General features: G+C 45.3%; 3 protein-coding genes across 3 annotated transcripts; 1 reads left to right on the plus strand and 2 right to left on the minus strand.

Annotated features, from left to right (window-relative positions):
• Positions 1 to 4,196: 4,196 nt before the first annotated feature.
• On the minus strand, positions 4,197 to 7,944 carry CTAM01_04136 (uncharacterized protein; the record flags this gene model as incomplete). The annotated part of the gene is made up of 6 exons (XM_060520166.1): positions 4,197 to 5,750; positions 5,885 to 6,070; positions 6,417 to 6,518; positions 7,175 to 7,313; positions 7,409 to 7,582; positions 7,922 to 7,944. 6 exons carry the CDS (start codon positions 7,942 to 7,944, stop codon positions 4,197 to 4,199), a joined length of 2,178 nt encoding a protein of 725 aa, XP_060385587.1.
• Positions 7,945 to 8,320: 376 nt separating this feature from the next.
• On the minus strand, positions 8,321 to 8,680 carry CTAM01_04137 (uncharacterized protein; the record flags this gene model as incomplete). Its single annotated transcript, XM_060520167.1, has 1 exon — positions 8,321 to 8,680. The coding sequence occupies one exon, from the start codon at positions 8,678 to 8,680 to the stop codon at positions 8,321 to 8,323; it is 360 nt and encodes a 119-aa protein (XP_060385588.1).
• An 891-nt stretch (positions 8,681 to 9,571) lies between these two features.
• Positions 9,572 to 9,793, plus strand: CTAM01_04138 (uncharacterized protein; the record flags this gene model as incomplete). Its single annotated transcript, XM_060520168.1, has 1 exon — positions 9,572 to 9,793. One exon carries the CDS (start codon positions 9,572 to 9,574, stop codon positions 9,791 to 9,793), a length of 222 nt encoding a protein of 73 aa, XP_060385589.1.
• Between the last annotated feature and the right edge of the window lie 5,427 nt (positions 9,794 to 15,220).

A 15,220-nucleotide genomic window follows, 5' to 3' on the forward strand; every position in this document is an offset into this window, starting at 1 on the left:
ATATATAAATATATAATAATAGTAATATTGCTTACTTTTTACTCGATTTTTTTTAGATTTTTTATTATAAGCAATATTAGGGTGAGATTACTTATAATATTTTATAAAGTTAGAGGTTTGGAAACCTTTAACTTTAATAATCTAGTTTTTACTACACCTATAATACTAATTAGTATATTTAAATATATAATAAAAAAGTATATTTACTTACGTAGTATATTTAATTTGTATTTCTCTCTTTTTTATATAATTAATAGGTAAAAAAGTTCGAGTAAATAAGTTATTTTTAAAAATATAAGCACTAGATTTGCTATTAGGCTCTAATTTATAGTCCTCTTTATTATATAAAGAGTCTATAAAGCTAGTACTAGTAGTACTACTAGTAGGAATATTACTAATAGTAGAGATAGGGCTACTAGCTTAAAAAGAGTTTAAAATAAAAGAATCCATTATAATAATATTTTTATAAAAGAATATAATAATATAATAATAATAAAAAGAGATTAAAAGAGGTTTTTAGTATTAATTATAATATTTAGTAGTATAATTACTTAGTTAAGAAAAGTAAAACTAGACCTTAGGGGGTAGAGTTAAGCTCTTTTTATATTCTTTTTATTTTTTTATAAGATTCTAAAGGTTTCTATTATATTACTAATTATTAAATATAATTAATAATACTATTAATAATAAACTACTCTCTAGAATAATCTAGAATTATTTTATTATTAATTATTATTAATATTATTCTACTCAATTCTACTAAATTCTATTAGATTCTATTACGAAAGTAACTTTATTTACCTTATTATTCGCCTTATTATTAATATTACGTAAGCAAACTATATACTATATTAATCTACGATTTCTGTAAATTATTATAAGTATTAATTATATAAGTAATACTACTTATATAAGCTTACGTGAGTAATAGAAAGTGCTAGAAAGTAACTGAATAAGCTAGAATTCTCTCGAGACGGAATTACGTACTACGATTACGCATTTACTTACGTATGTGCTTATTAATTATATTATAATTAATAAGTAATAAAATATTCTAATAAGAGGTTTTTATACTTATATATAAGCATATATTTACTTACTTAGACCTTTTATTAAGTAAGTAACTTCTTATATAGTAATTTAACTATATTACTCTTTTTATTATAAAAACCTCTTTTATATATATTTATTTCCCCCCGACGGAGTAATCCGCCGGGGCCGTACCGTATATTACGTATTAGGGAAAACTAAGTATATTACGCTCTATACTTAATTATTAATTAAAATAGCTCTTAACTTTCCGCTACGTAAAGTCCTCTTAAGTTCTAGCTACTTATAGAGCAAGCTTTACCTATTTTAACGCGCATAGGACCTCTTAATACTAGCCCGCATAGGTAACTAAGTTTAGTATAATCTATTCTTTTATATAAATATTATTATTACCTAAAGGGTTTTATAAGAGCTATTTAAAGCGCCGGCTTATTACCTTAACCCTATATACCTCTAGCCTATTTATTATAACTATTATAACTAAGCTAGTATTAATATACTAAATTTTAATATCCGTACCGGCCTAGCTATTTATAGTACTTATAATATTACCTAGCTAAATTCTATATTACTAAAAAATATTTTACTACTTCTTAAGTATACTTACGTTAGTTACGATAGCTATAGTATCGAACTAGCTAAAAAGGGCGCCTAGTTTAAAAAGAGTAAACTTATTAATAAGTATCTTTAGCTTACTAATTACTAACTATATACTAAGAGAGTAGGTTCTTATCGAAGTAGTAGTTTATATATTAATAAGTTTATTTAGTAAATTTATTTAGTAGATTTATTTAGTAAATTTATTTAGTAAATTTGTTTAGTTTAAATAAAGAGTAGCTTTAGGTAATATTAAAAACAATAAGGATAAAAAGAATCTTTACGAGCTTTAGTACGGTAAAAGAGTAGTAAATATTAGCCCATTTAACCCTTTTTTTAAAAACTTCTACGTCGCTATTAAAATTTAGAACCTCTATAATTAAGGGCCGTCTCTAACTATTACGGCTAACTATTACGGCTAATTATTATAGCTAATTATTATAGCTAACTATTATAGCTAATTATTATAGCTAACTTTTATTATTAACTTTTTTAACTAGCGCCGCTACTAAAAAGAGTAGCTTACTTATTCTAAGTTAAATAGTAGTTTTTATATTAAAATTATTATATTATATTAAGCGCGTACTTAGGATATATTATATATATTATATAATTAAAAAGTATATTATATTATATAATTTTTTTTAAAAGCATAATCTTATTAAAATCGATTTTTTATACTTATAAAACTAAAAAAAAAACTACTATATATATTTATTTTTTTTATATTTATATATTTTTATTTTTATATAAATATTTATTTTTTATATTCTTTTATAAAAATATTTTATATTATTTTATTAAAGTTATATATATTAAAAATTTTATTAAATTTTAAATATTTTTATTATTTTTATTTATAATAATTAGTATTATTATTAATTATAAATATATAATATATATTTATATTATTATATAAGTTTTATTATTATAAATAAAATATATAAAAAGTTCTAAAATTTTATAAAAGTTTTTAAAATATTATAAAAACTTTTAAAATTTTATAAAAGTTTTTAAATATTATAAAAACTTTTTAAATATTATAAAAAATTTTAAAATATTATAAAATTTTTTAGAATATTATAAAAATTTTTAAAATATTATAAATTTTTTTAAAATTTTATAAAAATTTTTAAAATATTATAAAAACTTTTAAAATTTTATAAATTTTTTTAAAATATTATAAAAATTTTTAAAATATTATAAAAACTTTTAAAATATTATAAATTTTTTTAAAATATAATTAAAATTATTAAAATATTTAAAAAATATATTAATAATATAACTAATTATTATTAAATATAATAATAAAAAAAGTTTTAAAATAAATACTAATTAATAATTTATAAATTTTTTTAAAAATTTAACTTAATTATATATATATATTTTATTTTTTTAATTTATTTATTTTTACTTTTTAATAATAATAATAATAACTTTTTTAATATATATATATATATATATATATATATATTATTTTTTATATAAGCTTTATTAAAATAATTCTAAATTTTTAATAATTAGTTTTATAATATAACTATTAGTTATTATAAATAAATATTTAAATAAAAATTATTATTTAATTAATATTATTTTAATTAAACTTTAATAAATACTATGCTTTAATATATATATATATATATATATATATATATTAATATATAGTATTTTTTAAAACTTTTTATATAATATAATACTATTTTTATTATAATTTATTATTTTTTTTTTAATTTACTAAGAATATTTCTAACTAATTTAGTTAACTAATTAGTTAAGTAAATCTGACTATAGTTACTTATATAAGCGACTAATACTAGCCTAGTCTAGTCTAGTTAGGATTTTTTAGTAACTATAGTTAGACTATATTAGTTAGACTATAACTATAACTAATGACTAAGTGACTAATTTACTAACCCTGCTTGCGTATATCGATTGAGTTGTTTCGTTTAACGTGTAGTACAGCTGTGCCTGGCACCTGACGCGTTGGCTTGACGCGACGAATCAAAACGGCGTGTCAAGTCACAAGTTACTCCATTGGACTTTACTATAGTAGGCACTTATTAATCTCTCTTCTGTGGAAACGGCTTCATCCATAACGTCAGTCAGCAGCAGGAGATAGCCTACCCAAGTCACATGCCTCACCAGTAGTCAGTCACCAGTGTTCAGTACCTCATTGTATTGGCTCAATTGATCATATGCAAATTAGGCTCGAACGAGGTATTATGGTACAGGATAGTCCGATGCAGATGAGCCGTGTGAAGTACCAACAAAAGGAGCAAAACTGAAAGAGGCGGCAGCCCACATCACCCTCAATTAATTCTAGAGGCCAACAGAAATGGCCGTACTTCCAACCTCGTCGACATACAGCTGCCATGCCTCATTCTACCTCTCGAGCTCTTGCACATGCAAAGTGGACCAGGGGAATCATAGAAACGACAAACAACCCAAATACGCAGCACCCGACAAGAAAATCCACAAGAGCCGAGGCGAAAGACGATGCCTCCCATCCACATACATCCTAACGGCGAACGTCATCATCATTATGCCGCTTATTTGCTGTGCACCTTGGCCTTGAGCTTGCCGATGAAGGCACTCAGGCGGTTCTTCTTCTTCTTCTCGGTGCCCGAAGGGCTCTCGGTGGCCTTTGTATTGCTTGGTGTCGTTGACTCGGGAACGGAGGACGGGGCCTTGGCAGGGGTGGTGGGAACTTCGGGCTCCTTGGTAGAGGTGAGGCTGGCGCCGTTGGCACCGTTGGCGGTTGTGTGAACACCGTTGGCACCGTTAGCCTCCTTTGTAGAGTCATCCTTGGTGACAGCAGCCTTAACCTCCTCCTTAGCGAGCTTAGCCTCCTCCTTGACGGCCTCAGTCTTGGTCTTCTCGCCCTCCTTGACTTCTTCCTTGGTCTCCTTGACTTCCTCCTTGGCAGCCTCAACCTTGGGCTTCTCGGCCTCGACCTTGGTCTCCTCACCAACGGCGGGAATAGGCTTGACCTCCTTGAGGAGCTCAGCCTCGACCTCCTTCTTCTCGATGACAGCCTCGGTATTGGCGGCAGCCTCGGGGCTCTTGCCGGCCTCGGCGATAGACTCCTTGACGACGGTGGGAACCTCGGGAGCGACCTCCTCACGGGTCTCCTCCTTGGTCTGACCGCCGATGGCCTCCTGAACGCTCACAGGCAGGCTCTCCTTGACGGGCTCGGGGAGCTGAGCAGCGGCGTCAGTGGCGGCAACGGTAGCCTGCTCAACGTGAGGAGCAGCAGCCTCGACGACAGTGTCCTTGGCATTGATGGCGGCGGCAGCGGCGAGACCACCAATAGTGGCAGCGGTGGCAACGACGACGCCAGCGGCCTCAGTCTTCTGAGTGCCGAATCCGGCGGTGCCCTCAGAAGTCGAGGGAGCGGTGGGGACCTTCTCGAGGAGCTCGTCCTCAACAACGGCTTTCTCCTGGACGGCCTCGGGGTTTGCGCTGGCCTCAGGCTCGGCGTGGGCCTTCTCTTGGCTCTCCTTGACAATTTCGGGAACCTCGGCAGTCTTGGTCTCGAGAGGAACCTCGGCGGCCAGAGCAGCGGTGGTGGATGTGGGTGCGGCGCTGTTGATGGTGGCATCCGCGGTCGCAATGGGCAAGCTGGACTCGGGGATCGTGTTGCTGGTAACCTCAGGGACGGTGGTCTCCTCCTTGGAGAGGCCGGGCAGAGCGCTAGAGTCCTCGTAACCCTCCTTGTCAAGCTTGACGTGCTCGTTGATATCGCCAGCCTTGACAGACGCGGGGAGGGGTTCGCCAGGTGCGACGGTTACGGGCTCAGCGGTAACATCTTGGGCGGGGATAGGGTTCACACCAATGAACTTGTCAAGCTCGTTGGCGGGGGTGACGGGGAAGCCGCCGGGAATGTCGGAGGGGGTAGCCTGGGGGAGCTCCTCCTTGTTCTCGAGAGGCACGTCCTTAGCCAAGGCGGCGGTGGTAGATTCGGGAGTAACAGTGTTCATGACTGCGGCGGTGGTATCCTCCTTAACGATTTGATCGGGGGTGAGAAAGTTGTTTACGTTGCCCTCGTGATCAGGTTCTTGAGGGGCAGTATGGTCTGTGATCCAGTTGTTGTCGACGACAAACTATAGAGGGGGGAGAGAAAGCAAGTCAGTAAAAATTGTCAACAATGACGATGTTTTTAAGCGAAATCCGGTGGGCAGCACAGCGGTGGTGTAATGGGTCCCTTGGGGGGCAGATATGATGACGCGCGGCGAACCAAATGTGGGAGATCAGCTGGGAGCGCGATCTGGGTGTCCCAGATGGTTATAAAGGCCAGGTGAGGAAAGATAGCCCGTATCCGCCAGAACAAGAATCCAGGCAAATTGGAAGGCGGTGGTTCCTGGCGCTGTGCGCTGCCGCTTGTTCCTTGGCCGCGGGCATGGCTGTTGGTTCCTGGCCTGGGCTAGCACGGCTGGGTGGTGGTGACCTTGGTGGTGCTTGTCCTTGTGTACCCTGGGTGCCTTGGGGTGTATCCAGGTGAGTGCGCCGTGTTTGGTGGCACCTAGTCTGGAAGGCTAGCCCCGAAGTTGCTAGACATTTTGGCACATTGTTGTGTGATGAAAGGTGCCATGGTCCTTGGTGGCTGCTGGTGCTGGATCCTGCCGCTCTCCGGTGTCTCTCTTCTTTCTTGCGTCGCAATTTGCGAAAAGGCCACACGCAGCTGCGAACGCGACCATGCTCGCATGGGGGACCCCGGTCAAGATTGACGCTCTTTTCGCTCCCCACAGAATACAAAAGGAGCAATGAACCTGGAAAACCTTGTTCATTGCTTTTTTGGACCTGTGGAAAAGCGGAGCCCCCAACCCGCCGCTCTGCTCGGGATCCGCCAGCCAATCTTGCCAATTGCCCACCTGGAGCCACCGTCAAGCGTCAAGACTCAAGGCAACCACGCCGCTGCTGTGCTTCTGCCGCAGTAAGCTGCTGCAAGAACTGGTGGGTTTGCGTCATTCGGAGCCGGGATAGTCGGCCAGCAACAACCAGCCTCCGAGACCCGTGTATGACTATTCTTTTTCTTTCTCCAATTTACCCATTACAGCCATGTGCAGCTCCAGTCTGGGATATGTTTTGCAGCCCCGACTGCGCAGGCAATACGCCGGGGAAAAGCAGACAGAGCAGAAACCCCAACGGAAAAGCAGCGGCGTTAGCGCGAAATAAGCCGACAACACAATGTGGCCGTAGGGGCAATAGTGAGAAGAGTCGAGAGAAGACCGAAAAAGACCCCAGCAGAATTTGTGTGGCTCAGCGGAGCGCGAAGCAAATTGCGTGAGGGCCAGGGGCCTGGACACGCCAAATTGCGAGATGGTGATAAAAGCCCGATCCTATGACGAGCCGCAACCGAGCTGTGTGGCCTGCAGCTGACGGGGAAGCTGGAACCAGAGCTGGCCTGGAGCTGGGAAGAAGCTTCCACCAGTAAATGGCCTGGCAGCCCAGCCCTTCCCTTCTTCCCCCTCCAAGACGGGGAAACAGCGATTGCGATTGATGGGACAAGGGACCTGGATGGGCGCACGGATGCTGTCGCGGGCTGAGCGATGCGGCGTTGCTGCTTTCGATCGGAGCCCTTGTTCGCGGTCTCATCCAACCCTCTATCGACTCCGCCGCCTGTGCTGCTGGTGCTGCTGGTACTGCTGTCGTCGCTGCCCCTCCAGCTTCGAGAGGGTTCCCAACAATTGCGCGCCGTGATAAGGAATTCCGGAGTTGCCGTCGTGTTCGAAAAATCCGGGTGGGATGGACCAATAGTTACGGGTACAAGAGAAAGCGCCTGAATTGGCCGGTACGAACCTTATAGTAGATCTTTTCCGATGCGTCGGCGAGTGTGACGGTCTTCTCGAAAGAGCTGCCGACCTTTTCCAACTTCTCGCTCTTAGTCCAGTTGTCGAAAGTGCCGGTAACGTAGACCTCCTCGGCCGGGTGAGCCCTATAGTGGGACGCAAAGGTTAGAAAGGTTTTTGATCCAACTGGGAGGCTTGCTTTTTCGCTGGAGACGATGCGAACGGTGCCAATGGTGGTGAGGTCGCCGCGGACGGGGCCTAAGGACCATGTGAAAGAAAGTTTGCATTCCACATGTCCTTTGACGAAAGCATGCAAGCCAACCGCCGTTTCCAAGCGCCGGACGGTAGAGAAGCAATGCAAGGAGGGGCATTGGGATTCCGTCGCATTCCAGTAGTGATTTCCATGTAAGGGTATTGAGACTCAGAGTCTAGAGAGAGATGGGCTGGCGGGGAGGGGGAAATGCGGGCGGAGTCGATGAGCATACCAGGTAAACTTGTAAGTGCCCATTGTGATGGATGTGAGGGCTGCTTCTTTTCGAAAGAGGGGCAATTAGAATTACTCGGTTCGGAGCGAGTGCCTCGTCGTCGGCAGGAACGATGTGAAAGAAAGGGCAGGTGAGGATTCGAGATTCGAACAACAGGAAGAAGGTAGGAAGGAGAGGTTTGTTGGAAAAAAAGAGGAAGAAAAAGATGAGAGACGAGAATTGAGCGGCGGGAACCCCCAAAAATTATTGCGCGCGAGTGGCAGAGAAATAATTGCTGGGGTCGGGGGTGTGGGAAGGTGGGCGGCGCAAAAGTCGTCCGTCGTCTACGCACCTCAGTGTAAGAGGAGTGGTACACTACCTGAGGTGTGTAATCACTGGTGTGTGTGTGTGTGTGTGTGACTACCTCTGAAGTGTGAGGTGTATTGGTCTGAAGGTGGTTGCTGGCGCAGATGGTCCCGGCCCAATTTGACTTGACCTGAACTGACGGTGACGGGACCGTCCCTGGTTCGGCGACGCCAGCGTCCAACGTCGCGCTGGGCTGGGCTGCGATGTGCTCCAAGCAAGCTGGGCTGAGTGTACATTGTGAGTCGGGTGTGTGTGAGGTGCGTGGAATCTGCGGACCGTGGACGGCGGTCTGGACGCAGTGAACGAACGGTCTGAGGTGGTCCAGTCTGCAACCTTGAACTCCGTCTGCGCGCAGGCTTGGGCGCGGGCTCCACCATCAGACGTCCGCGGTGCAGTGTGAGTGTGCTTGCTCATCAGCGGTGTGTCTCTGAATTATGACGACAACCGCATCGGTCTAGGCGCTTACACCTAGTCCAACGGCCCAACGATGCCAATGATGTAGGCCGGTGTATTGGTCCCTTTTTTGCTTGTCGGTCAGTCGGTGAGTGAGTGAGAGTGGGCGGGCATTCATTCCCTGGGTTCTTCAACAATTCATGTCTCTGGATGATGTTCTCTCCCGAGAGAGTCATCGTCCACCACCGTACTCGGTCAAGACATGGACTTTTTTACAGCTCATGTCTCTGAACGAACAGACAATTGGCATTGGGTTCAAAGCGAACCGCAACATGTGACTTGAGCTTTAATGACATGTCCCGAAATATCCCAAAAGTTCCGAGGGCCCGACTACGTTAGTCTCAAGGAAGGGTCGAGAAGGTGAGGCTTTGCCGTCACAGCGTCGCAGTGTCACAGAATGGGACAAGCGCAGCAGCACCTTCCCTCCTCAGCGAACTCTGAATCAGCAAGGACCAGCCAGACATTGTATGAATTGTCATCGGAAGGAACACCCAGAGTAAGATACTCAGTCGTACCTGCCTGCCGACCTCAAGATAAGGTACCTGACGTACTTTTTCAGGCAATCACGTACTTACCCTCATTATTCATGAGAGGCAAGAATTACGATCCGCTCGTGCTACCCACGTTCTTTGCTGCATCCTCTGCGGAGTACTGTGCATATTTACTAGAACTTTGGGGAAACATACGAGGTTAATGGAAGCAGGTGAGCCTGAAGAACCCCCGCTACGACTGCACCTCACCTCACCCCATGTATGTGAACCCAAAGACCTCAAGTGACTCCCAGCGATGTCGCATCCATCCACAACCACCTCTCCTTGATCCACTCGACGCCAGCAAACCAACACCAAATCCATGATCGCGATTCACAACAAGCACCGACAAAGACCACCTCTAGGCTCTAGCAAGATCTGCAAACTGCAAACTCCTCAACGCCCAGCCTCCTCTTTCTTCTCCTCCTCCAAACATCCCCTGCGCTTCACGTTGCCTCCTCATAGTCTTCACCGTTTCTTGCTTGGCCTTGCCTCGTCTCGCCTCGCGTTACCGCACCTCACCCTACCTTACCGCCGTACCTGAGCTATACCCTGTGCTAACGCAGACGCGACAGGCCAGAAATATCTCCGTCTGGTGTGTGCTTCAGACGTGGGATGAAGCTAGGCTTGCAACTAATTTCGAATACCACCTACTATTCCGACACTACCGCACCATACACTCCCAGATACGACACGCCAACATCGTTCTCGCCGTGTTTGTGGAGCCGCCCATTCTTTGCAACTTGCCCGAGCCGCTTCCTCTCTGAATCGAGTACCTCTTTACTCAGGGGGCATTGCACCTAGAGTCTTCTCGTTTCCTTGTCAGCTTTTCTCTGCAACCCTTCTACGCCCCGGTGCCACCAAGGGTTTGATTTCCACACCGAGTTCAACGCCGATGCGACACTAGGAACTCTACAAGTACGTCGGACTTGCATGGTCGGAATCCTGTGCACCCAGGCCAGCCTCCAACCTCCCCTCACCGGGCGGGTCCTTTGGTGCACCTTAAACCTCGCCAATTGCTTCCCTTCTTACCTTATCTCTAGCTTCAATGCCGGGCTGCAAGAATTGTCTTATGACAAGCCACGGCAATCCGGCCTGAACATTGTCTTCGACCAAACAGTCGCGCCAATTGCAGACAATATGATCTGACTCCGAAGAATCGCCCCTCTCCCCTGAATCTTCCAGCCACCCAGCCACCCCCGGAGGCACTTCACCTGCCATCTCTCAACTAGTATAGACTTTGCCCAAATTATCACTATCCCGCGCGCTCCTGGCACCAATCCAGCCACCGCGCCAGCGCCATGCCTAACTATGTTGCTGCCGTCAGCCGCTGCAGCTACTTCTCTGACACGGTGGTCCGAACCCCTACGCCTTGGAACTGCTGACGCAGCAGACGCGACCTCCGAGGCGAACCTGTGGTGTTCCAATCGCTTCCATTCCCTCACGAGCTGTAACGGTCCAGGTCCCCTTATACTTACATCATACTGCTTGCGGGTTCCAGCACACTTGGAGTCGCCTGTTGCTGCCGCCCCTTCAACGCCTCGTACTTCACCAGAGTATATTAGCCCGCACGAATCTAACCAAACTGCGCAGTGTAAACCTCTCTAACGTTGCTCTCATTGCAAATCGCGAGTAAGCATCCACGCGGCACTGTTAATTCCCGCTCTCGATTTCACAATCGAATCGAATCTCCCAAGATCTTACCGCGCCAGGAAATTGCGGGGAAGAAAGGGTGGAAGCTCCAGACTCAGACAGGGACGGTTCCCGAACTGAGACAACCCTAGGCCCCTCGCTATAGATTGATGTTCGATCACGCGCCCAATCTTCTCCATAGCCTCAACCACGGACGACGATGACCTGCTTTGCCCCCACTCACAAATTTCTTTCCCGCGTGGGAAATGCCCCAAAACCGCTGCGATAACTGAGCAGATCGCAGGACGCAAGTTTCGGCAATTGCACCACAGCAGAGGCTGCATTCGGGGCCCGGTTGAATCTCGGTGATTTGATGAAGATCGACTCGCCCAGCACACCCTTGCCAACTGCCCGCGTTCGTCACCTCGGGTGTTCAACCGATGCCGCAACATGAACAAACCCAAAGAGGACTGCTCCTGGTGGCACGTTTCCATGGGTTTCCCCGACCCGTCCGCCATACCAAGGTATTGTCAGCACGTTGGAAGAAGTCAGACTTCTCGAAACTTGCAAACGTCCGCCACGCCTTCGCGAAACTGCGTGGGCCAGGCCCCTCGAGGTTTCATCAACGTGTGATTTCGTTCTCTTTACGACGGTTTCGCTCTCAGGGGGTGGTTGAGGCGAACAGGTCTCCATTCTCCAGAGTTTAAAAGTCAAGAACTCGACGTCAGAGCTCCCGCACGTGTCAATCATCAGATGCAACCTCGTTTCGTTTCGAGCCTCTCGTGCGTTGCATCGTTCCACCCAGAGGCACGTATTTTAGATGGTCGATGCTTGCTTTTTTGCTTAGCTTATACCGTACGCTTTTTGCCTGCCGAGAGTAGCCGTTGCAGTAGTGTTCGTGCGTTGATGTACAAGATTACAAGCAGGTTCTTGACGGCTTGCCTGTGACTCCGCTCAAGGTCAGAGTCATTGACTGCCTTGTGGATTGTTCACCATGCATCGCGAATACACAATAGTAACATGGTAAATTCACTCGAATGGGATACTCGTCGGAATGCGTGGGGTTCAGCTTTGAGACGGAGAACTGCACGCAGAAGTTTGCTTCTATCGATGGCACCGCTCAGATCTTGTTGACGAATCTATCAATTACAATCTTGCCCAACTTGGCTTGGGTTCACTACTGTTCTAGCAAACGAAACTAGATAAAATCAGCTCGGAATCATTTCCAGCTACCAGAAGGAATACCGCTCAAGTGTGTGACTTAGCCATTGCGCAGACCTCATTTGCTCGCGCCGTCATTATAGACTGTATATGGTATCTGGATTGTATCGAATGAGGTCATTACTCCTACGGCAACCTTGAGCCATATCTGCCCTGCCTCCTCCCTAATATGTATACGTGGATATGTCACGGGGAGAATGGCTCTCAGCTAAACAGTCGGATATGAGACGAGATGGTAGCGGGGTTGAATCTCTGCCGTCTTCATCCACGTGATAATGCCTTCTCATAGATGAAGCAACGTCCTCGCTGTGGTGATAAAAAGGATCTGACCTCAGGTAGTGCGGTGCTTGATAAGGGCAATAATTGGGCTGGTCATATCGGCTTCGCCACTCGATACTGCGCAGCTCATCTCGTCTCCGAGATTTTCGTTAACGGCAGACGTCGTGAGAAGCGTGGCTGGATGCATCATAGAAGATTATATCAGGAACGCGTTATTCACTTGGGCTTCTCGCTTGGTATCTCTCATGTATCCAGTGCCGAATACTTAGCTTGAAGGTTAGGGTGCTGGGAGATAATGAGGACTTTGCCCTGCCTACCGTTATGACCAAAAAATGCGTGGGCGTGACCCATTAGCGAAATCGGCAGCGAGATTCTGAGGGAGGGGATTCAGAGAATGCCCGCCGCAGAATCTGGTACGATGCAGTTCTTCGAGGTTTGCATCGTTGGAGAGCTGGCATTGACGGATTGGTGCCCAAGCTTTATAATCATCGACCAGAACCCCGTCAATGCCTGCTTACTTTCCTAACCGGTCAATTCAAGCCTGTTAGCAGACGGTTGAGCTCATTCGAGGTCGAGTGAGAAGTTGGTTGGATGAGATGGAATGACGGTAGATCTACCATAGGAGAAAGTAGTGAAGTGAAGGTGATGTGACACAATAGTTGTCCCCCTCTTCTTTGCATCCAAATATATAACCATGGTATTGTGGAGCTGGGAAGGTTTGAACTGGAAGATCTGCAGAAAGGAGTATAGTGTTCGTTATGTTAGTGTTTCGATCTTCTAAAGGGGTGACGTTTTTACAATCCCATCCAGATCATGAGTCTCTCAAAAGATCATGTTAAAGACATAGCATAGATGAAAGGGGAGTGAGGAGATCGTCGGTGATCTATGGTTCATCCACAATATGGGGGGTCTTGGCGGCTGTACATCGAGGAATCATGGTCCCCCAAACTCTCCAGCTCCGCGAGGTACGAATGTCGGGTTGAGTCGGCAAGGTCATGTCCGTAAAATTCAGTAGAACCAGGAGCCCACTGCCAGATGACAAGGCTGGCCGCTGCAGGTCCGCCTCATGGCTAGTGTATATATATGCCACCACGTGTGTCATATCTAGACCGGCACAGCTTCTTTCTGATATCGGGATAGGTACAGACGCAGCCCAAGTCCCGCTGAAAAGCTTTCGAGGGATAGAAATCAAGCGGTCGGCTCAGCGCGTGATATCTTTTTCATATGTTCTCAAAGCTATGCACCTGTTCTAGAGCTCTCTACTCGCGAGTACATAGCGTACCAAAAGGAGGGCTTCAGGTAGATGTGGGGAGGTATTGACTCCTGGTGAACAGACCCGATCAGAGAGAACGGCGACCGGATTCCAGCCGTGTGTTCGGTGCGTCTAAACATGTCTGCACAACCATCCCTCCATAGCACTGCCTCGAACGAGGCATCGCAGCATTTTGATCTCGAGGCAATCCGCCCAGCCTCCAGCACAGGGGCGGAGAACGCACACGAAATCACCGTCATTAGATCCGGATATCCCTCAGTCAAAGCAAGAACCAAAAAGAGTTCACCCCCCCGGTGCCGATGTGGGGGCTACATCTCTTGGTGCTCATGCTGGGATTCGAACTCGGGTACTCGTATGCGCTGAGCCTGTCGTCGAGTAGGCTGGTTGGCGATTTGATTGTTGACCATTAACCATTCCACCACCCACGCCACAGTTTGACCTGACCCCCGACCTAGGGGGCGCCTGCTGTGCTGGTGACAGGAATTGAATTGAGGGGGGGTATATACCCTTAGGCTCCCATCCCGTGGCGTGGAGGGTGCGGATGGGCGGTACCTGCCTGGTTTGTGGTTATGGCGTTGCCAGGGGTGATCACGTACCCATCAAGGTGTTGCACTATAGCCTGATAGCACGATACGGCGGATTAATCACCGGCGCGGATCATGTTGAGGTGTCTTGATACTTCCCATACTGATACCGCGGCTGAATATAAAAGCAGTGCATCTGAGCCAACTGTAGGTTCGTTACATTGACGTGCTTCGTTTTGGAGCCAGCCCCGTTCGGGTCAGCCCTGCCAGGCAAGCCTCTGGCAAGCATCGCGGGTGGTGTCGTCTAAGCGAGAACATCACCCATTTCTAAGTAGGGTAGGTTGCCTTTTTCAAGTTCGGTTTCTCTCTCAGATACACCCTTTACACCGAATCCCCTCTCATTCATTAGAGAAAATTCCCTTTGGAATACACAAGTGAAGTTACAAGTCAAAGGGCAATGGCGTGCTACTCGAAAAGCCGTTTTTGTCTTGACATCTCAAGACTCGTGGATACCTACGAAGTAAAGTTATTCATCCATACAGACGGATCTCTTCCCATCTCACTTCATACAATCCACGACGCAGACCAGTACAATTGGGCCTTGAACAAGTGCAAGTGGAGTGAGGTCTCGATGCCTGCTTTAAATAATTCCGTACACTGTCTCCTGCCCCAAGGAGCGTGGAAGCAGACCTCGTGAGCGATCCCTCAAATCCTTCCACAGATCTCAATCCAGACTATTCCCTTGCCCGGTCCGATCGTGTAGTTGATATAGAAACCGCGCGTCCATGGCCGAGAGGCTCCATCAAACGAAGCGGAGTAGATCGCTCGACAATAGCTACGGCGAGAGCAATTCCACGTCATCAAACAACTGAATCCTGCTCAAGAGTCAGAACAAAGGAGAACGCTATGAAAACGTCGCGAGAGCTGGCCAGTTGATTACAAGCAACCACGACAACTCCGATGAGTACGACAAGAGAAACCTCATCAGATAGTCTCACCAGTCTGCGCCCAAAGCGCCAGTTGCCATGCTCACTTTACCGAC

The sequence above is a fragment of the Colletotrichum tamarilloi genome (genome assembly GCF_030869305.1).
Source record: "Colletotrichum tamarilloi strain Tom-12 chromosome Unknown Scaffold_9.1, whole genome shotgun sequence".
In the NCBI taxonomy this organism is placed as follows: domain Eukaryota; kingdom Fungi; phylum Ascomycota; class Sordariomycetes; order Glomerellales; family Glomerellaceae; genus Colletotrichum; species Colletotrichum tamarilloi.